Source organism: Lycium barbarum, chromosome 2, assembly GCF_019175385.1.
Source record: "Lycium barbarum isolate Lr01 chromosome 2, ASM1917538v2, whole genome shotgun sequence".
Taxonomy (NCBI): domain Eukaryota; kingdom Viridiplantae; phylum Streptophyta; class Magnoliopsida; order Solanales; family Solanaceae; genus Lycium; species Lycium barbarum.
Genome location: NC_083338.1, coordinates 130,850,096 through 130,871,724, shown reverse-complemented (window position 1 = coordinate 130,871,724; position 21,629 = coordinate 130,850,096). Strand labels below are relative to the sequence as shown.

At 35.0% G+C, this 21,629-nt stretch overlaps 2 protein-coding genes and 1 non-coding gene across 3 annotated transcripts; 1 reads left to right on the top strand and 2 right to left on the bottom strand.

The window, feature by feature from the left end:
* Window positions 1–818: 818 nt before the first annotated feature.
* Window positions 819–3,552, bottom strand: LOC132628914 (uncharacterized). Its single transcript, XM_060344664.1, has 5 exons — window positions 2,971–3,552; window positions 2,453–2,815; window positions 2,043–2,339; window positions 1,632–1,693; window positions 819–1,032 (listed from the first exon to the last, which is right to left on the bottom strand). Exons 1-5 carry the CDS (start codon window positions 3,550–3,552, stop codon window positions 819–821), a joined length of 1,518 nt encoding a protein of 505 aa, XP_060200647.1.
* Window positions 3,553–11,436: 7,884 nt separating this feature from the next.
* On the top strand, window positions 11,437–12,570 carry LOC132628912 (putative F-box protein At1g50870). The gene has a single exon (XM_060344663.1). It carries the CDS (start codon window positions 11,437–11,439, stop codon window positions 12,568–12,570), a length of 1,134 nt encoding a protein of 377 aa, XP_060200646.1.
* A 1,073-nt stretch (window positions 12,571–13,643) lies between these two features.
* LOC132629649 (small nucleolar RNA Z221/R21b) lies at window positions 13,644–13,729 on the bottom strand. The gene has a single exon (XR_009578409.1). It is a non-coding gene; the product is annotated as a small nucleolar RNA Z221/R21b (small nucleolar RNA).
* Between the last annotated feature and the right edge of the window lie 7,900 nt (window positions 13,730–21,629).

Sequence of the window (21,629 nt, the reverse complement as noted above, 5' to 3'; positions counted from 1 at the left end):
AAAATGGTGTCTTTGAATCAGTCTCTTAGCTAAAAGAAGGTTTTTTCCATTGCACCTTTGGGTACTGTGGTAGCAAGGAAGTATAAGCCTTTCTGATACTGAAGCTCTCATCCACCACAAAACTTTTGATCTTAGCCTGCCAGTTGACATTAGGATCCCACCACTGTCTATCATCTATAATTTTTTTGACTACCCAACTAGCTTGTTTAGGGGAGGATAGTTGGTTTAAGTCTTGCCTCTTGATATAGAAAGTATGGACCCATTTAACCCAAAGTTTATCTTTTTTCATAGTCACTGCCCATAGGAGTTTGCAGATGGCAGCCTTATTCCAAAGGTAAAAATTTAGAATATTCAGGCCACCTGCTGATTGAGGTTGGCACAAAGTATCCCATGATATTAAAGCTCTTCTGGAGTATTCATTTTACCGGTATACAGGAAATTTCTACAGATACTAGTGACTAGAGCAAGAATTTTCTTTGGCAATAAGAACACATGTGCCCAATAAGTCTGTATCTCAAACAGGATATTTTTAATGAGTTGAACCCTACCCCCATAGGATAGAAACTTTGAAGTCCAACAGTTGATTCTTGCAATGATCTTGTCCACTAGAGGTAAACACTGACTAATTGTGAGCTTCCTCGCAGATAGGGGGACTCTTAAATACCTGAATGGAAGTACTCCAATGGAGAAACGCATATCAGATAATAGTTGATCTCTCAGGTCATTGGGGATCCCAACTACATATAGGGAGCTTTTATCAACATTTGCTTGTAAACCAGACAACTCAGAGAAATGATTGAAAGCCCTCATCATAAGCTTCACAGATCATCTGCAAAGCATATGTGCACCAATTGCATTTTGGCACATCTTAGATGGTATTTGAATCCTGGTTCCTTCTTGAGTTGCTTTAGGGATTTGTGTAAATATTCCATAGAGAGGACAAAAAGGTAAGGAGACATGGGATCTCCTTGCCTTAGGCCTCTCTTAGCTTGAAATCCAGGTGCTAGACCCCCATTGAAGAGTAAGGAATACCTAACAGTAGTAACACAAGTCATTATCAAATTCACCAACTTGTATGGTATCATAAATTCTAGCAACACCATCCTAAGAAAACTCCACTCGACAGAGTCATAAGTTTTTCTTATATCCACCTTAACCATACATCTGGGAGACACATTCTTCTGGGAATAACTTTTGATCAGCTCATGGGCTATAATAACATTATCCAGAATATTTCTTCCCTCAATGAATGCAGATTGTGAATGTCACACTAGGTCATCAACCACTGTTTTGAGTTTGCCTGTCAGGACTTTAGCAATGAGCTTGTATAAGGTAGTATAACAAGTTATTGGTCTAAAGTCCTTTACATAAGTTGGGTTTGACACTTTAGGTACCAGTAGGGGTGTTCATGGTCCGGTTTGACTCGGTTTTTTGTTAAAACCAAACCAAACCATTATGCTATAAATTCTATCAGTTTCGGTTTTGTCGGTTTTATCAGTTTGGTTCGGTTTTTGCGATTTTTGTGAGTTTTAAGGACGTATTTTATAATGTAATGAAATTGATACAAGTAAGGTACACAAGGACACGGCAAGTGAAGCTAATTCGACACAAAAGAAGTAGTCATTCACTACCTGGAGTGCTCAGTTAGAAACTGAGCGAATTTTGTAACAAGATCAAGATTTAATAACTTGTTCTTTAATGCGACAGAACAAGAACGAATTTTGAAATCCATAGACCATTTGATTCCTAGTGGAGTTCTTGCAATTCACACAAATTGACCAAACTTTACTTTCTAATTATTTGAATTAGTATTGGATTTCTAAACATATACATGTTTTAAATACGTATATGTTTATCGGTTTGGTTTGGTTTGACTCGGTTCTTTTTTTGTTTAACACCAAACCAAACCAAATGTTATCAGTTTTTGAAAATTCAAAACTGAATCAAACCAAACCGAGCCGATTTTCGGTTTATTAAGTCGGTTTGACTCGGTTTACCGGTTCGGATCGGTTTCTCGGTCTCATTTGAACACTCCTAGGTACCAGAGTAACAGTAGTATTGTTAATCTCCTTCAACAATTTGCCATTCTGGAAAAATTGGAGAGTAGCAGCAATCACATCCTCCCCAAGGATAGGCCAAAATTCTTTGAAGAACTCCACAGGGTATCCATCTATGCCTGGTGGCTTATCATTTAGCATGCTCTCTAAAGCTTGTACTACTTCCTGTTTTGTAACAGGGGCCAGTAGTTCTTGTTGTTTCTCTAGACTAAGGCACGGACCATCTCTGGCTATAGTCACATCAAGACATGGCATTTCTGAATTAGAATCCCCCAGCAAGTGCTGAAAAAATTAACAAATTCATGTTGTATCTGAACAGGGTCAGTCAACTTCTGGCCTTGATCATTGTATATGTTAGACACTCTGTTCCTGGATTGCCTGGCCTTTAAATGCACATGAAAAAACTTCATATTTGAGTCACCAGTTGCTATCCAGACAGCCTTGGATCTTTGTCTTAGCACCCTTTCATTTATAGCATCCCACTTCTGTATCTGGTATATGATGTCCTTCTCAGTAGTAATCAAGTATTCATTAAACAGATCCAGGTTTAGGTTATCATGAACATCCTTCAGCTGAGCTTTTAAATGGGATAATTTGCCTTCCAGACTAGAAAATTTCCTGGATATATGCCTTGTATTTTGCTCAAGCAATTTCAGCTTCCTCCAAATAGCAAACATGTAGCATCCTGTGATATTTTGTTCCCATGTATTTGTAACAATCTGCTTGTAATCTCCTGTTCCAATAGAACTGTCAACAGTCTATAAGGTTGTTGGATTCTATGGAAAGTTGTCTGTGTATTCAAAATTATAGGGGAGTGATCCGAGCATTCAAGGTTCATAAAATCAGCTTCAATGGTTCCATAGGTCTGAAACCAATCTGGATTCCCTAACACCCAATCAATGTGGCTATATACCTGATCAGTGGCATCCCTTTTATTACACCAAGAGTACTGACTGCCTCTCCTTGTAATATGGCCCAACCCCAAATCATCTATGCATTCCTGGAAGTCTGTAGTCTCGGAAATATATACTAGTGCCCCATGAAGCCTATCTTCAGCTGATAATAAAGTATTAAAGTCACCCATTATGAGCCAAGGTCCTGCAATGTTTTGATGGGTGGATCTCAATTTGTCCCATAATCTTTTCCTCTCAGCAATAGTATTCAGCCCATACACAAAGGAGATGACACAAGAGAAGTTTGAACCTCTATCCACCACCTGACAGTGCATCATTTGACTACTAGCTGTAAGGACAACCACAACAACAAGAGTTGGTTTCCACCCCACCCACATTCTCCCATTAGGAGCATACGTGTAGTTAGAAGCAAAATTCCACTCAGCACCCATCTTCTGTTGAATTTTATTTGCACTATTAATCTTTACTCTAGTCTCTAAACAAGCCAACAGGCTCACTTTATTCTTTAGCAGAAAAGCTTTAAGTTCTTTTAGTTTGAAGAGCATATTAAGCCCTCTGATAATCCAAGAACAAATGATCATTTCTTCTTTGGGCCAGGGTCATGCATTCCTCTTCCTATCTCGGCAGGTGCTTGTGGCATCCCTCGGCCAGGTTTCCTACTTTTACCTTCATTAATATTCAATGATCTATAAGTAGGCAAGGCTGGAAACATCTCAGAAGAGAGCTCTTGGTATGCTACCATCTTCCCTCTACCCCTAGCACCTGCACTTGCTACCATTGAAGAGCCACCTTCTCCATTCGGAATAGTTACCAATTCAGGACTAGCCTCAACTTGGCTAACCTCAGCTGGTTTGCTTGCCATCACCCTAGGTTCTTTAGCCCCTTGTTCTCCCTCATTGTCACTTTTAGGATGCCACTGAGTTTGAACAGCTTTTGCTGGCCTTCTCTTCTTCTGTTTTTTCTTTGCTTTAGGCCCTTGTACCTCTTGTGCTGCCTCCTTCATGCATTCACCATTCAAGTGCCCAAACTTATTGCATTCTTGGCAAAAAGTAGGTTCCTACTCATAGTCAATTTCTTATTCTCTAATGCTCCCATCAGGTCTCGCTATTAGCAACACATCGGGCAGAGGTTGAGCAATATCCATTTCAATAAGTACTCTGGCATAGGACACCCTTTCTTTCTTAGCAGTAAGTTTATCAGTGCAAACAGGCTTGCCTAAGGAACTGGCTATCCTCCCTAGGTTCTCCCCATCCTAGTACTAGATTGGCAGACCTGGAAAAATAACCCAGAGTGGGATTACCCTAAATAATTCCTTTCGAATCTAGAAGTCTGGTTCCCAGTGTTTCAGAATTAGAGGGCTGTTGTTGAATGTATAAGGCCCACTATGCAGTATTAGGTCCCTATCCTCTTCGTCGTCAAATTTAAATATGAAGTATCCTTCATCATGAAAGAATACCTTTAGGGTATCCACTCCCCTCCAAACGCCATAAACAAATTTGAGCATCTCCTTAAAACTTGGGTTACCCCCTACCACATACCCTATCAAAGCAGAACTCCATTTCTCACATTGCGCATTTACTTTAACCGGGTTCAATTTGACAATCTTCTTTCCATCCTTAACTATAGGAGATAAAAAATCAAGTTGCAAACCTTTCTTTTGGATACGGTTACCTCGAACAATATCAGCCAAAGTAGGCTCTGGTGGCGCCGTCACAAGGTATTCTAGCTTCCGAGCCGCCGTCGTACCCTCTCCGTCCTTCTCCAAATCAGGCTTCTCTGATGGAGCAGTTGGCAACTCGTCTCCCTTCATCTCGTCTCCCTTCCTTTTTCTTTTATATATATATAGAATTGTTAATTTATATCTCTTGATGGAGAAAAATGAATTTGGTCTTGACACTGGACAAAGATGAAGTTAATTTCCTGGCTTTGTAATAAGTCTAATTCCCAAACGTTCTCATCCTCCATCTACAAGATTTGTTTCTTTAGTATTCAAGTGCAATCAATTATGTGTTTGACATTAGAAAGATTTGCAACTTATAGAACTTATCGTATAGTCTTGAATATCTCGATTTTAATTTTAAAATATTAAGTTTTCTAATTTAATTAACTATAAAAATTAATCAAATTGACTCTGCAAACCGAATAGCTATATTCGAATGCATTTTAGAGAATTAGGAGACTTTGTTTAACCAAAAATCCAGTCAAGCCAAACTTATTTTGGTTCAAATTAAATTGCATTTTTTCGAAACCAATATTCAATAATGCTAACCAAATCGAAAACTCAAATACACTACCCTAATATTGCATACTATTGTACGAATATATTATCTATACTAGTTTATTTTCATATATGAATTGGCCAATTTCAATGTTTGCATAATGAGCGATTCCCCCGAATGGACTCTACGTGGCGTGAATTCGGATTAGTCGGGCTCCAATGCGGATACTGGACACCGGATGGGAAACCAAAAATAAATAAATTAGAAGATGGGTAGAGCAGGCTCTAGAGTCTAGAACGAGCACTAAGCAATTGATTAGGAATGAGTAGCTCTTACTAAAATTGGACTTGGAACATCACTGAGCTAAAACTTGCTCATGAGTTAAATTTTATGATTTTTAAGTATCCAAAATCATATAAACTCAACTAATACAGAAATATGACAAGTTATGGTATAACACAAGGGCATAAATCAGCTAACCAAGTACAGTTTGATAGCTCAAATATGTACAATTTCCCACTTTCAAGTTTCATTTGAGGATCACTATGGCAATAGAGAGCAAGAGTCAAATCCATCTTTTTTTTTTTTGCTCTTCAACTTTCTTATAGTCTATGCCGTCGTAAGCTTTTCAGTTTGTTGGCGAACATGCACTTGAATCTATCTTTTTCATCAATTAATAATTTACTACAAGATCTCGATCACTAACATTAATATTGAACTAATATACAACCATCACATTTTACTTCACAGTATAGATTTTCCCCTAATATTCGCAGTTCCATTAGACTAAATTGAAAGGGACAATCTGTTTATACCATCTATTTGGAGATGTGTGATCCACCGATGTGAAAGCATTCCTCAATCATTGTGTTGCTAAATATTTTTAAGGCCAAACTCATCGACAGATATTTGTGATCGTCCACTTCTTTCACTTGAATACCTAAAGTGTTCTTTGTTTCATTTAGATATCGAAGGTAGGGTTCGAGTGTGTCATTTAGATATTTTTTACTGACATGACAACTTGGGTGAATTACACACTAAACAGCCGCGTGAGAAAGTTAAATTTTACGATTTTTTTTTTAAAATCTTTTCTTCTTCTTCTCTCCTTCCAACAAGTTTTATTTTATTTTATTTTTTAAAATTACTTTTTCCTTCTTCTTTTTCATTAGTACAGTAGTACTTCTGAAAGCTTTAGTTCCATTTTTTTTCCTTTTCTTTTTCTTCTTTTCTCTTTGCATCCTTTTCAAACTTTTCACACTCAATTTTGTCACTATTTGAAGTTTGTTGCCAAAAATAGGACTAATGTATTTAGCTAAGGTGAATCAAATTCTTTGCTACAAGAAAGAGGTGACGAAGATGAAAGAATCATGGCTGGATTGAAGAAGTTTTCAGAACTTGTTGGTGGACCCAAATATGAAAGAACTTTGTAAAGCATTGGAAAGTATTAATTGTAACCCAAAAAATCTTCATGATTCATAAAGTTATGCTCTCAACTTGGATAATGTAGATGACTGTGTGTGATGAACTTTTGCATAATTTTTCATCTGAATTTGCTCTTTTTTCTTTGGAATTGCTTGCTTGATAAATTAATCATTGTTGAAAACGAAATGAATCTGTAAGAAAATTAGGAGAGAGAAAATCTAATAGAAATTTCGATAGTGATAGAGAAGATGGACGAGAGAGAAAAGAAAGAAAAAAAACATGGAGGAAGAGGGTGAGGTTGAAGGAACGGAGGTGGAGGAAACATGAAGGAAGAGGGTGAGGTTGGGGGAACGAAGGTGGAGGACGGAGGGTTAGGTGGGTGGGGTGAAAATAGGTTTTTTTTTTTTTTTTTTTTTTGCACCTTTTTTTAATTTACTAAATAGTTTTAAAATAATTTTTCTACTCATATTTTATTCTTTAATAATTATTTTTAGTGTATGTATGTCTTCACTTAATTCGCTGTTTTGACATGTCATCGGCGAGTGAATTACACTCAGTTTATATACTTGACTGATAGTACAAAAAGTGTCTAAGTGGAACAGGAAGTGTGACCTGAAGTGTCTAAATGGAACAAGAGGCACTTTAGGTGCTCAAGTGAAAGAAATGGACGATCACAGGTGTCTGTCGATGAATTTGACCTATTTTTAAACTTCTCAACCACTTTGATTCAGCTAAACTGCCTGAAAACATGTTACAAGTTAAGATTTGTTTTTAAAAAGGAAGATCAATAGCCTTTCAAAGACTAATCTACCAACATATATCACATGTTAACAACACTCCACTATTAGTTTAGCAACAACACCTTGTTATCTTTCTGTGTTCAAAGCAGTAATTTAACAAAATGATTCTTCCATGAAGAACTTGTAAACTTTAAATTACTTAGTAAATGTGCTATAAATTTCGTTTCACAATGCAATTCACCAAATACACCCTCACGCACAAAACAGTACCTTTTCGTGTACGAATTTTCATTCGATCGGCCGTCGTGAAAATAATATTTTAAATCTCTTTAGGATTGTTATCGCTTGTTTTCTTTACCGGATTAATAAACAGTGAAGTTTTTATATCTTCAAATCGAATACAATTTGATAGAAATAGATTTAACAAAACGGTGAAGTTTTTATTTCTTCAAACCAAATATTAAATTTGAAGTAGAAAATCACGCATATTTTAATCTCCAACAGCGGAGTAGAAAACCACAAAGATTTTAGTCTCCGAAAAGAGTACTTTTTATTTCTGAAAAGAGTACATTTTTATCTCTGAAATGGTACTTTCTTATCTCCTTTACAAATCATATACAAAAGATTAAAACAGTAAAAAGTTAGATTTCTTAAGCTAATTATCTTTCTGTGTTCAAAGCAGTAATTTAACAAAACTAGTTTCTGTTTTAAGAATTCAATAAACGGGAAAAACGTTGAGAACGAAAATGTAGAAGAATCAGAATGTTTCCGAACCCAAAAATTTCTTGTATGTCCTTAAGAAATCTAATTCCCTCATAGTTGTCAAGCAGGTTGGTTTTAGCTAAGATAATAGGCTGGCCCCCATAATTGTTTTAGCAAAAATGTCATTATTTCTGTTGAATCTATATTAAAGACTTAAACAATACATGAAAGTTATATAAATTTGTTTTCTTGTTTAAAAGATCACCAGGGTCGTCTCAAAAAGATTGGGGACCTAAAGTCAAACTTCAAAGAGAGGCCCTAATTTTTTTTTAAAAAGGAAAGATCGTCATATATATTTTTATTTAAAGTATACTTTTCTAGCCTTTTCAGATATAAAGTCATTAAAAACTGTTTTATTATCGTAAAGAACAATGCAAAATTGTTAGCAATTTTTTCAAATCAATTTATTCTGGAAAAAAAAAATCGACTAACAATATATATAGCTAATCAATCACGTGATTAAAAAAATTCTTCTCTTTATATATATATATATATATATATAAAATTGTATATTCCCTCTGTTTCAATTTAAGTGACACAATTTGGATTCGAGAGTTAAACTTCTTTATTTTTATCATGAATTCGGACATACAATCTTTATTTTTTTTTTAAAAATAATTTATATATTTAGAAACTACATAAAATTACTATAAGTCGCAATATCTTTTGAAACAAATTAGCCATAAAACTTAATAAAAATAGGGTCACAAAAGTTTGGGGGCCTAAAACCTTTGCCTTAGTGGCTTTGGCCTTGAGAAGGCCCTGAATATCACGCATATTCTTGAGAGATTGGTCACTTAAGAATTTATCAAACGGGTTTTTATTAGTCGTTATATTTTAAATCACGATATTATAATGTTTTAATATAAGCGAGTCATGTGTTTCCAAAACTCAATAAAATTAAAATACTTTCTTTAAATACCTTTGTTTATTCATAAAGGCATACTTTCTGTGTTTTTAATATAATGATCCGTCTTAGCAAAAAAATAAAAAATAAAAAATAAAGGCATACTTATCCTTTATTAAAAGAATAAGGAGATGAAATTGTTGCGTTACTTGGTTATTAAGTATTCAGAATAGAAATCTCAAAAGGATCAACTATACAATTTTTAAAAACAAATTCTTCTTACACCACATAAAATACGAACATTAAATATTTAATGATTCACGATTTTCTTATTTCAATTGGTTGTGATTAGTTGACCACTTCTTATCATCATTTTCCTCTTTCTTTTCTTCTTTGTTGGTGAACTATCTGAAGAATTAACTTTAAATTACTTACGAGCATATCCTAATGACGTGGAGTGTTTTGCTTTATGTTGCCTATATTTGGTAGTACTAAAAAGTAATAGTTTAAGATTAAAAGTCTAAATGCCCTCAAATTATGTTTTATTGTCACTAAGAACTAAGAAGCCAGGTTGACAGAGGCGCATCTAGCCTACAAGGTTGGGGTTGAATTGAACCCCAAACTTTTGACGCGAAACTTAAATTTATGTGTAAAAGATTATTAAAATTGCAATAAATAGTAGATATGAACCCCTAACTTTAAAAATATAATGGGTTTAATGCTAAAAATCTTAAGATTAAACCCATAAAATTTAAATCCTAGATCCGCCTCTGCATGTTGATACCAGCTGATGCTACTCATGCTTTTATATAGTAGAAAAAATATTCTAATCAGTTAAAGTTCAAGAACTTCATAATAGAACAGATCAGTTCAAGAGACTACATATTTACTTTCTTTGGAATGAAATTTTGCGCACAATGGTATAAGGAAAAAACGAACAACTGAGTAGTTTTTTTTCATTTTTTTTTTTTAAAAGTTCTTTAATTTTATTTCTCTGATGCTTTTAGTAAAAAGTTTCATTAAAACGATTGTTGAATTCAAATAAGACTTGGTCACGGTGGTGTGGTGTTGATGGTAATAATGGTGATGAGGGGAGGAGGTTCTAGTGTGGCAGAAGAAATGGAGGAGATGGAGTAAAGTGACGCGGCATGCCACGTCGTATTCACCTAATTAAATTTCGGTGCCACAAAATGCTTTAAAAGGCTTTTTCGAAGTGAGCCCTAGAAGAAAGTGCACCAGAAATGCCCCAACGCGATGGTGGGGGGCGAAAATCTCTAAAGATATACGCCCAGCAATTCGAGACGTATGTCTAGACATGAGGCGTGTTTTTGTGTTAGGGTGTAAGCCCAAAAAACTTTATCAAATTTAAACAAAATTGGTTGAATAAGTCCTTAATATAATATCCACATTCTCAAAAGTCAGCATGTAATTCCTCAAAAGTTTTAAAAAAGACTGAAACATTAAAATATAAAAGTCAAAATCTTTTTTTATTGCTTGAAATCCTAATTTATATTCTTCCCCAATTCTTTCTCGTCTTCTACCAACTCAAAAAAAGTAATACTGTTCTCCTTCATCACAGCAAGTTCAGAATTCAAATTGCAGGTTATTCATCCTTCTTGTTCTTCCATCACAGAAAGCTTTATTCTTTTCAACTCAAGTTACTGTCCTCTCTTTTTATTTTTTCCATGTTAGTTTGTAAATTTATACTTAAATTAGTTTTTCAAGTTCATTTCTTCTCTTGCTCTCTTTTAAAACATAATATAGGATTATATGTGTGCGTGCTTTTTTATGTGTTGATCGGAATTATGGGAAAGTGGGTAACGTATATGTTGAATAACTTTGAATCCTGTATTTGGAATTGCTTTGTTATCAAGGAAAACAAGGAATTTCTTAATGCAATTTTACCTCTTTAAAAATACTTATTTTATGCAATTTTATTATTTAAAAACATTCAATGTTGAATAACTTCGAATCCTGTATTTGGAATTGCTTTGTTATCAAGGAAAACAAGGAATTTCTTAATGCAATTTTACCTATTTAAAAATACTTATTTAATGCAATTTTATTGTTTAAACATTCAAGATGTTTCTCTTGAAAGCAAATGCGTCTTTCACCAATCAAGAACAAATATATGCAAAAGTCTAGAACTAAATTAGCATATAGAAGGCCGATAGTCAACCATATGATGCACTGACTTGCTGACAGTCTTCACAAATTGTGAATTAATCATCTATGAGAAAAGAGAGAAAATTCACTCAGGTTTTTTCATATTGACACGCAAAAAGACATTAATAGTTCGAGGATACAACTTTATTTCCTAATGAATAGTACTTTGATTGGGGCAATTTTTAATTGGTGGTGATCACTCTACAAAATTATACAATTCCATTGTTATTATTAAGAGGTACAAAATCATTGTTCTAAATTTCCAATTGCTGGTTTAATCTTAAAATTCCGCACCAAGTGAACGAAGGCATGGCTGATCATCTTTCACAAGATCTCTTGACCGATATATTTTCAAGACTGGGTGTCAAACAACTTTGTCAGCTTAAGTGTCTCTCCAAAGAATGGCTTCATACAATTTCCGGTATCCATTTCAAGATGCAACATCGCGATCAATCGAAGAAAAGGCCAACTCTATCTCTTATCAGCTCTTCAAGAAGTGATACTTTGTTCAGGTCCCAACTCCTTCATCTTTCTTCAATAAACTCCTCTAATTATGAGCTGGTTCATGAACATGGAAGTATAGCTGAAATTGAACCAGGCTATAATGTGTGCAGTTCTGGGCTAGACTTGTTAAGTTTCTACCGAACTGGCTATGTGGGAAAAATATGGATTTGCAATCCCATTACCAAAAAGACACTAGCTTTGCCCATTCTTTCACATTTTGCTGGTCGAGCTTGTTTAGGCTATGTCTCTTCAACAAATGAGTACAAAATTGTGGTATCATATGAGAGGACAGTGGAAGATCCTGATGATTGGGAATTCTATGCTGGTTTTGAAAAGATTTTGTATTTCAATATCCTAACCCTTAAGCTAGAGGAAGAATCAAGTGTAATAGGGCCATGGAGAGATTTGAAGTTGAGTTGCACACAATATTCTGGAACATGTCGTCAACCTATCCACATCAATGGGTTCATTTATTGGCTAGCCTTTGCAAAAGATAATACCTTTAGCAGTGATCACGTGAGAATTCTTGAAATTAACTTGGCAAATGAGGAAACAAAGACCATTTGTTGTCCATATGGCTATAGCTTTAGGTTTTCACATTTGGCTGAAATAAATGGACATCTATGTTTAGTTCAGAATGAAGTAGATTGTCACATGTTAAACATTTGGATGTTGAAGGACCATGAAAGTGGAGCATGGTGTTTAGAGTATAGTATTGATGTTCATGAGAGTGCTTATAACTTCACTATTATTGGTTATTTACCAAGAAATAGTGAGAGTACTGGAGATATCTTGGTTAGATCCTTAAAAGGCGATCTCTATTGCTATGAAACTGATACAAAAGAGTTGAAAGAATTGCAGAGCTTAAACAAAGTAGAGTATAAGTGGTGTGCTCTTTTTTATGACAGCTTCTTCCCTATAGGCATGCCTGGACAATAGAATCTGAAAAGTATGCTTGTTTGTTTGCTACTTATTAGTCTTCTTTCTTTTATCTTGGAAGTTGAATGTAAATATAATCAGTGTTTGTAATGTGACTAAAAACAAAAATCACAACATGAAAAGATGTCTGTTATATTTCTTATTCTTATTTGGACATACAAGGAAAAGTGTATACACAAATAGGATTATGACATATTGTTTCTTGTGCGAGCCTTTTTTTAAGGCTTTTGACTTGTTTTTGTTATTGTGGCTTAAACACCTGAAATAAGTCAATCCAAACAGGCTCTAAATCCCTATGCGCACAATTTTCTCCATTCGAACATAATTTACCTAAAGTTTGAATTACAGGCAATGAAACAGGGTTCAACAAAAAATTTACATCAACTAACTTAATAGCAGTTTTTTAAAAGATCTTACCTTGACAGGGAAAAATATATTCTATTACCTTTCTCCCACAGTATCTGTGTACACGCTCTATATATAATTGAATGAGCCTGTTTTTTGAGAAAAAAACATGAAACATCATTAGAATAAAAATAGGAACACAAAATATATAGCTAAACATCAGTATCAGTATATAAATAATAAATCAGCAATTATAACCAGCAGAAGAGAGAATCTGGTGAATATCTGCAAACGGATGATAAATCAGGAAAGGAATAAGTAACAGGGAGCCACAGGAATGGGAGGTATTGGTAAGACATTAATTTTATTTATTCTTCCAATTTAGTTGGAAAAAATAAATATTACTATATCTTACAACACCTCCCACTCCAATAACTTCTCATAACCTTATCCCTTTCCATTTCATCCTTATTCCAATAGCTCAAGACTACTCATTCCCTCTCCCTCAAATATGACAAAAATAAAAAATAATCAAATTTATTTTCTAATAAACGAAAAGAAAAATAGAGCCATCAGGAACCAAAGTTAATCCACAGAAGCTTTAAGGCTATAGTACGGTCCGCATCATGGTTTGATCTATTCAAAGATCGCATCACATGGCTCTTATACATGTTTGTATTTTTTGAATAAAAAAGAAAAATAATTTAAACAAAAATAAATAATAAAAAGAGCTCAGAAAGAATATGGGTATGAGAAATTTCACATCACTAATATCAGAGTGGTGCATGACTTTCTCTAAATATCATCACAGCCCTAATTAAACATGAAAACTTTGTTTTGTGTTGTGTGTGTGTGTGTGTGTGTGAAAGTAAGAGAGAAGTAGTAGTAGTAGTTGAGAAGCTTAGATATATATTTGTAAAGGCATGGATAGGGGCGAATATTTAAAGTTAAAAGCAGATAGAGAGAAGGTGGCTGGTTATAAACCCTAATCGTAAGAAAATTGGGCTTTTTAGTCGTGGGCCTAGCAAATTGAGAAAATTGGGATGGGCAATTCGCAGGAACATCATTCTTTTGGGGTGGTTTTTTATTTTTGTCCCTTAAATTGATGGTCTTTAATTTCTTGTTTTCGCCTAATATCATACGATTTGGGGTTTGAACCCTAACTCAGTCAAAAAATAAAATCGCAAAACAAAATTTTGTAGCAAAATTAAGCTATTTGGGCAAAAATTAAGCCTGCAGGCAGAGTTTTACATTTAAAATTCTGTCTTGCAAATTTATTTTCTAAAAAACTTAGATATATTTGTAAAGGTAGGGATAGGGGCGAATATTTAAAGTTAAAAGCAGATAGAGAACAGGTGGCTGATTTGAAACCCTTATCGTAAGAAAATTGGGCTTTTTAGTCGTGGGCCTAGCAAATTGAGAAAATTGGGATAAGGATAGGATTCTGTGAGTTTATCTTTTTTTTTGCGCGGAGTGCCCTTCTTTTGGGCTGGTCTTTATATTTTGCCCCTCATTTATGTCTTCTTTAATTTTTGTCCCTGCCGGCTGTTTAATGAATGTTTTTTGACGAAATTACCCTTACCCCATTAAAATCCTTTCTATTTCGTCATTTGCCTTTTTCTTTTCTTTTTTTGCTTCTTCGTTCTTCCTCTGTTTTGTGTCTGTCTTATCTGTTCTAAAATTTAGGTACGAATTTGGATCTTTTGCTCGTTTCAATATTTGTTTTTATGTTAAATTGTTGTTTGTCGAATTGACATCTTTGTCTTCGTCGTTTATTATATTTAATTGATCCTTTTATATTTAAAATTATAGTGTTTTTTTACAGTGTCTGTATGATTTTTTGAACTTTAGTTTCGTTCCCCATGTATATATTCTGGTTTTTTGAATGTCGTAATATGTGTTAGTTGATTTTGATATGCGTTTTGGTTTTCTCTTTGTTGAATCTTTGAAGTTTTGCCTGTGAACAGCTGTTTTATGTTGTTGTTGTTGTTTTTGTTTAATAATATGGGTTTTGTGAAGAATGTGTTTGTCTGAGGCAACATATGCCGGGTCCGGCAGAGTTCTTGCTTTTTGAAACTGAAGTTATGCCGGTTCCGGCATAACTTCATGAATTAAGTTAATTTATGTGTGTCTTGGTTTTTTGGTGTTGCCTTGTTAATAATTTTGGTTTTTATGCAATATTTATGTGTTTTGGTGTTGTTTTGTTAATGATGTTGGCTTTTTATGCGATCTTATGTGTTTTGGTTCTTTCTTCTATTATGCAGGTATTTGTGTACCAGTCTAGGGGCTGATTTTTTATTATGGTACATGTTAATCATTTTCATTCTCATTTTTGGTTTATTCTTATGTAAACTCTTGGTTTCTGTTGACATTAATTTTTCTTTTATAGGAGGAACATCCCTTGGTTAAGTTTGAACACTGGGTTAGGAGGTGGCATGTGGAGTGGTGATTTTCATTTTCGGAGTTTGATTTTGTCCTTTTTGAGTGTCTCTCAATTGGAGTTGTTGAAAAAGGGTGTGTTTGGACAGTTTATGGATTTTGTTGATGTCCGCCTGATTGATAGTATTTTCCATTGCTTGATCTTATCGCAACTTTCATCTAGTAATGATAGTGCGTTAAAGTTTAAGATTTTTGATCGCGTGTGTGTATTTGATTCCGAGTCTTTCTGTTATATCCCGTATTTTGTGCATTGGGACATTCCGAGCTAACCGCGATAAGTTAAGGGCAAGGTTATTTTCCGATTTTGATTTAATGCACAAGTTGCTTGTAAGTATTATTAGTATGGAATATTAAGGAAAATTTGGGGTTAAAAGTTAACTTTGGAAAGTTAGTAATTCTTGAAACAAAGGGCCAAGTGGTCGTGCAACGTGGTGTGGGCCATGGCCCACATGGATGCATAATATAAGTATACAAAAGATGACTAAGTTGATCATATTCATCATCTTCACCCTTAGAAGCTTGGAGAAACTTAGAGAAAAGAAAGAAAAAGAAGAGCCGTGTTCGGCCATACCTAGCCGAGCAAGGACCTTGGGAAAAATTGATCAAAAATTATTTTCTTCTAGCAATTCAACCAATTGGAAGGCCCTCTTTAACGTGAGGTAGTTGTTGGAGTCAACAAACCATTTGTTTGTGCCAATTACAACCCTAGCCAAGTAAGAAGATAAGTGGAAAAAGGTAAGGTTTAATCTTCTTTTTATATGTTATGGATGGTTGTGTATGTTGTAGTATGTAGAAATGAATGAAATTCATGAAATTTTGTGTGTTGGGGTTGAGCAGTGTAGGTGTTGGTGCTTGGCAGTGTGTGTGTTGTGTTGTGTAGGAATGAGGAACCAATTTTTACTTAGTATTTTGGTTGTTGTTGTTATGGATTCCATGATGAAAAGGAAAGTTTAATAATTCTAGTTGAAGTTGTAATTGTTGGAGAGTTGTTTTAGAAGCTAATGCGACATTTATACCACTTCTTGTATCTATGGAAAATGATGTTGTTAGCGTAAATTGTTGGTGTAGTTCATGAATGTGAAAGAGGGGAATGTGTTGTTATTGCTCTTGTTGCATTTGAAAGGTTTCGGGTAGTGTGTGTTGGTTGGGCCGTTTGAAACGTTGTGCGGATTGTTTGAAGTGTTCTTGAATATTATTTGAATGGTTTCGGATTAATACTTGAATATGTGAGCAATTATGAATTGAACATAAATGAAACGCCGTCGAAGTTATGTAAAAAGAGAGTTACTAAAGTTAGAATGCATTTTAAATTGATTGTGAAAGTTAGAAATATGGTTGTTGGTATTGTTGTTGATGATTTGGCCGAGTTAGATTCTCGGGGTTGGTTATATTTACAGGGGAGATGCTGCCGAAATTTCTGTAAACGAAGTGCTAGTTTAGGATTGGACTCTTAAGTGTTTATAGCTAATGTTTGGTACCTACTATATTGTTGTAGATCTTGCGAAAGCCGGGACTTAAGTTCGGATTAGCTTAAGAAGCGGGCAAGGTATGTAAGGCTTACCCTTTCTTTCTTTTGACATGTCCTAGAGCTAAGTAAGGTATGATACGTATCTTGGGGTAACTCTATTCTTGGTTCCGAGCTTGTTAATGATTCTTATTCACTTCTTGATAGTAGTATACTTAGTGTTGTCGAGCTTATTGCATGATTGAATAGCAAGCAAAGCATAAAGAGTTTGTTTTTTTAAAAGAGTTCTGTAAGTACTAATGTCCCTAACTTTCGCAGACGGCCTCGGATTGCTTTAAAATGTTCGTAGAAAGTTCTATAGTAAATGATGGTCATAACTTTCTTACGCAAACTCGGATTTACCCGAAACGTGTTACGATCCTTCAAGTGACGTTTTGTGTACTTATCTATCGAGTCTTAAAAATTTGTTTGTGTGCATATAGTTTCTCACTACTCTGCTCGTGCATGCCTCAATGTATCTTCCACTGAGTCCCGGGCCAGGATACGTTCTCGTGCACAACCCACTGCATTGTTCACCGAGTCCCTCACTAGAGGGCCGGGATACGTTATATGTATATGTATATGATGATATGATGATACGGGGATGGCGGCTAGGACGGCATATGATGACTCCATTCACCGAGTCCTTCACTAGAAGGCCGGGATACGTTATGCATATAGATGATATATGATATTGACATGCATGGCTATATTCACCGAGCCCTCACTAGAGGGTCGGGACACGATATATATATATATATAGCCCTCGAAGAAGAGGGGGGGTCAGTACGGAATATGTACTGAGTATGTAAGGCATGAAACACAGTAAAGAGGATCATAAGTAAATAGGATTTATCAGAACAAGTATGACTGTTGAAAACATCAATACACTTGCCTTATTGTGTTTCATAAGGCAAGTGTATTGATGTTTTCAACAGTCATACTTGTTCTGATAAATCCTATTTACTTATGATCCTCTTTACTGTGTTTCATGCCTTACATACTCAGTACATATTCCGTACTGACCCCCCCCCCCCCTCTTCTTCGGGGGCTGCGTTTCATGCCCGCAGGTACAGATGCTCACGTGGGTGACCCGCCAGCTTAGGACATCTATCCTGCTACTTTGGAGTGCTCCCTTGTTCCGGAGCCCATACTTTTGGTACAGATCCTTCTATTGTGCATACGTATGTATATGACTATTTCAGGGTACGGCTGGGCCCTGTCCCGCTATATGATGATGTTGTTATTCTTAGAGGCCTGTAGACATGTTTGTGGGTCATGGGTCGTTTTGTCCAGTTATATTAATATGGTTTACGTCTGGCATTTCCCTACACTATGATAGCCCGGCCGGTTTGTATGTGATATTATAAGTAACGATCTAAATGATATATTGACTTGTATGTATGAAAGTCCTTAATATGCTAAACGCAAGTGGATTTTTGGCTAGTAAATACGTACGAGTGTCCATCTCGGGCACTAGTCATGGCCTACGGGGTTGAGTCGTGACACTTTCCGTCTTATTACTGGGTTGGATTCTTGTGTTTGCGATTTTAGTGTTGTGTCTAGCAGACCAAATAGATTGTTGAGACTTTATTTTCCAAATCAGGATAGAATAAGGTTGTGTGATCTCAAGAGTTTCTTACAGATCAAGTCAAGTAATCGTACTGGTGGTTTTTGGGAAAGATCTAGTGATCCTATTAGACTTGTTGAGGTCTATATATTAGGGAGGGTTTTGTTGGGTCGTAACGAGAAATGTGTTGTCAAAGGTCATCTAATGAAGATAATTGACGATGACAGTCTTCGGGTGTCTTATCCTTGGGGTTCTCTTAGTTTTAATTGGTTGGTACGGTCGATTCGTGGTTGTGTGAAGACTTTCAAGAGCATGTCATCTACACGTTATATGATTAGTGGTTTCCCTTACGTTTTTTAATGTGTGGCTGTTGGAGGTTTTCCCTATCTTTCGAGGGTTTTCAAGTTTTCATGGTCTGAAGTCTCCTCGTATGTTGTCTTGGGGTCCTTCAAAGCAAGTTGATTATAAAGTTATTACTGATAATTTCTTCCATGCTGAAAAAGTATGTGTTTCCCTTTTGTTGATGCTTCTTTTTCTTGGTTCTTTTTCCCTCTTGTTATTTTTTGTGTTTTTGTCTAAATTGATGTGTTTATATTGTGTTATAGAGATTCAAGAAATTTATTGTCCATGTTGTTGTTGTTGGTACGGAACAAGAGATGCTAGATTATCCAGTTGCACTTAAATTTCCTGATGATTCAGGCCCTTGTTCTTCCCGTGCGGTTTTGCCATCTGAAGTTACTTCTGAGATAGTTAATGTAAGTTATACTTTGCTTTTTGTGTTTTTGGTTGTTTAACTGAATTATGAGTTAGAGGCCTTGTGGTATAGTATTTTAGTAGGAGACATTTTTGTAGTCTTTTCTGTTTTGGTTATGGAAATTAAAGTTTATGCCCCTTGAGGCACACTTTTTGGTTTTGCAAACGTAGAATTTGCCCCTTCCGGCATACATTTCTGCTTTCATATTTTCAGTCCTGCCCCTACCGGCATACTGTTATCATTTTGAGACTAATTTTAGTAGGTAACACATTTTGCAGTTTTCTCTGTTTTGGTTTTGGAAATGAAAGTTTATGCCTCTTGAGGCATATTTTTTGGTTTTGCAAACGTAAAATCTACCCCTTCCGGCATACATTTCTCCTTTCATATTTGAATTCTGCCCCTACCGGCAAACTGTTTTCATTTTCAGACTTCAGTTCTGCCGGTTCCGGCATACTTGTTCAACATTAATTTAGTGACATCAAAAGTAATGTGTTGTTTTATTGATCTGTTATACAGGGTGTTTTGTCTAGTGTGAAGAAGCAACTTGATGATGAACGATCTACAATTGTCAATCAAGTAAAGGTATGGCTTTTTATTTTTTTATTTTTGAGTTTGTTAATATGATATGTATACTTTGCATGCTACATTCGTTGTTTTTGTTTATTCTCATTTTCTTTTCTTGTTTGTTTAATTTTTTTTTTCATTTTTTTGTAGTCTTTGGATAGCCGTTTCGAAGAATTGGATAAAAAATTTGTTGGCGCGATTAATGCTGTGGATAACTTAGTTCGTGTACATGATGAAACAAAGTCATGTGTAGCAGCTTTTGAAAGTGCTAAAAGAACTTGTTTAGAAAGTAGACTTGACAGTTTGGAAAGTAAATTTGATTATGTGATGCATTGTGTTGAAAGTTTAGTTCGACTGCATAGCGAAAACAAATCTTGTAAAGCTTGTGCATCTGGTAAAAGATAACCTGATTTGGGTTATTCAGTGAATGATGATGTGAAGTTAGATGTACATCTTGGAAAAGAGGAGAATATGCTTTGTAAATCAAGGTCTACAAAAAATGAGATGTCTCCCATGCTCGATATGCTCTGTGATGTTGTTGTTTCTTCATCAAGTCAACTGTCTGATAAAACTCAAACTCTTTCTCAGTTTGAAAAGGAATTTGTGAAAGAAAATGAAGACCGCGTTAAAGAAATTGCTGCAATTAATAATGCTTTTCAATGCGGAGATTATGTGTTTTCTTCTAATGAAGCATCACAAAATGTAAATGAAGCAGCAGCTGCTGTTCAAGATAGTAGAAAACGTCCGAGATGCGAAGATGGAAACAAAGAAGATGATGGTAGTAGAAAACGTCCGAGATGCGAAGATGGAAACAAAGAAGATGATGGTTATCCTAATTGGTATTTGCTTACACGAAGTAGTACTCCAGTTGAGAAATGGTTGAGTTCTGCTGTTGAAAATATATACTGTACTGTAGAAGAGTTAGGAAAGTGAATTGATTTTTTTGTTGTTATTTACGGCAAGCGTTATGTTTTTGTGTTTCTCCCTTTTTCGAATGATGTATATGTAAATTGGTCTTTCATTTCTGTACATATAATGAAGTTTCACTTTTTGAAACTGTGTTCTATAGGCTGCCTTAACCGGCATACTTTTTCCATTTTGTCAATAGATGTTCTGCCCCTTCCGGCATACTTCTAAGATGGAAGTAACTGTTTTTCCTAAAAATAAAAAAGATAATTAAAAAGTGACTCTTGTTCCAAAACATCTCGAATAAGTGCGACAGTTACTTCCAATTAATGTATTAATTATTTTGTTTAAAAAAAATGGAAAGAAAAACTGAAAAATTCTTTGTATTTTTGTCAATAGTTGCGACAGTTACTCCAATTTAAATTTGAGTAACTGTTTTTGGTTTAAAAAAAAAAAATCAATAATTTTAATCTTGCCGCCTCCGGCATAAGTTTACCCGTTGGGAACAGAAATTATGCCCCTTCCGGCATACTTCTAAATTTGTAGTAACAGTTTTTTTTTTTGCTAGAAATAAAAAAAGATAATGAAAAAGTGACTCTTATTCCCAATATCTCTAGTAGGTATTGTTACATTTACTTCCAATTGAAAATGTATTAATTCTTTTTTTTTAAAAAAAAAAAACTGAAAAACTCTTTGTATTTTTGTCAATAATTGCAACAGTTACTTCAATTCAAATTTCACTAACTGTTTTTTTTTTTTTTTTTTTTAGAAAAAACTGCAAAACTCCCTGTATCCTCATTCAATTGAAATCCAATCGTTTCAACAGTTATTCCAATTTAAAATGGACTAATTTGAACTTCTATATAAAGCCACACAATTATGCCTACAACGGCAAACTTTTATTGCTAACACACTTACATTATGCCGCTTTCGGCATAAGTTTTGTCACGTGGTTAGCACGTGTGCATTTTTAAAAA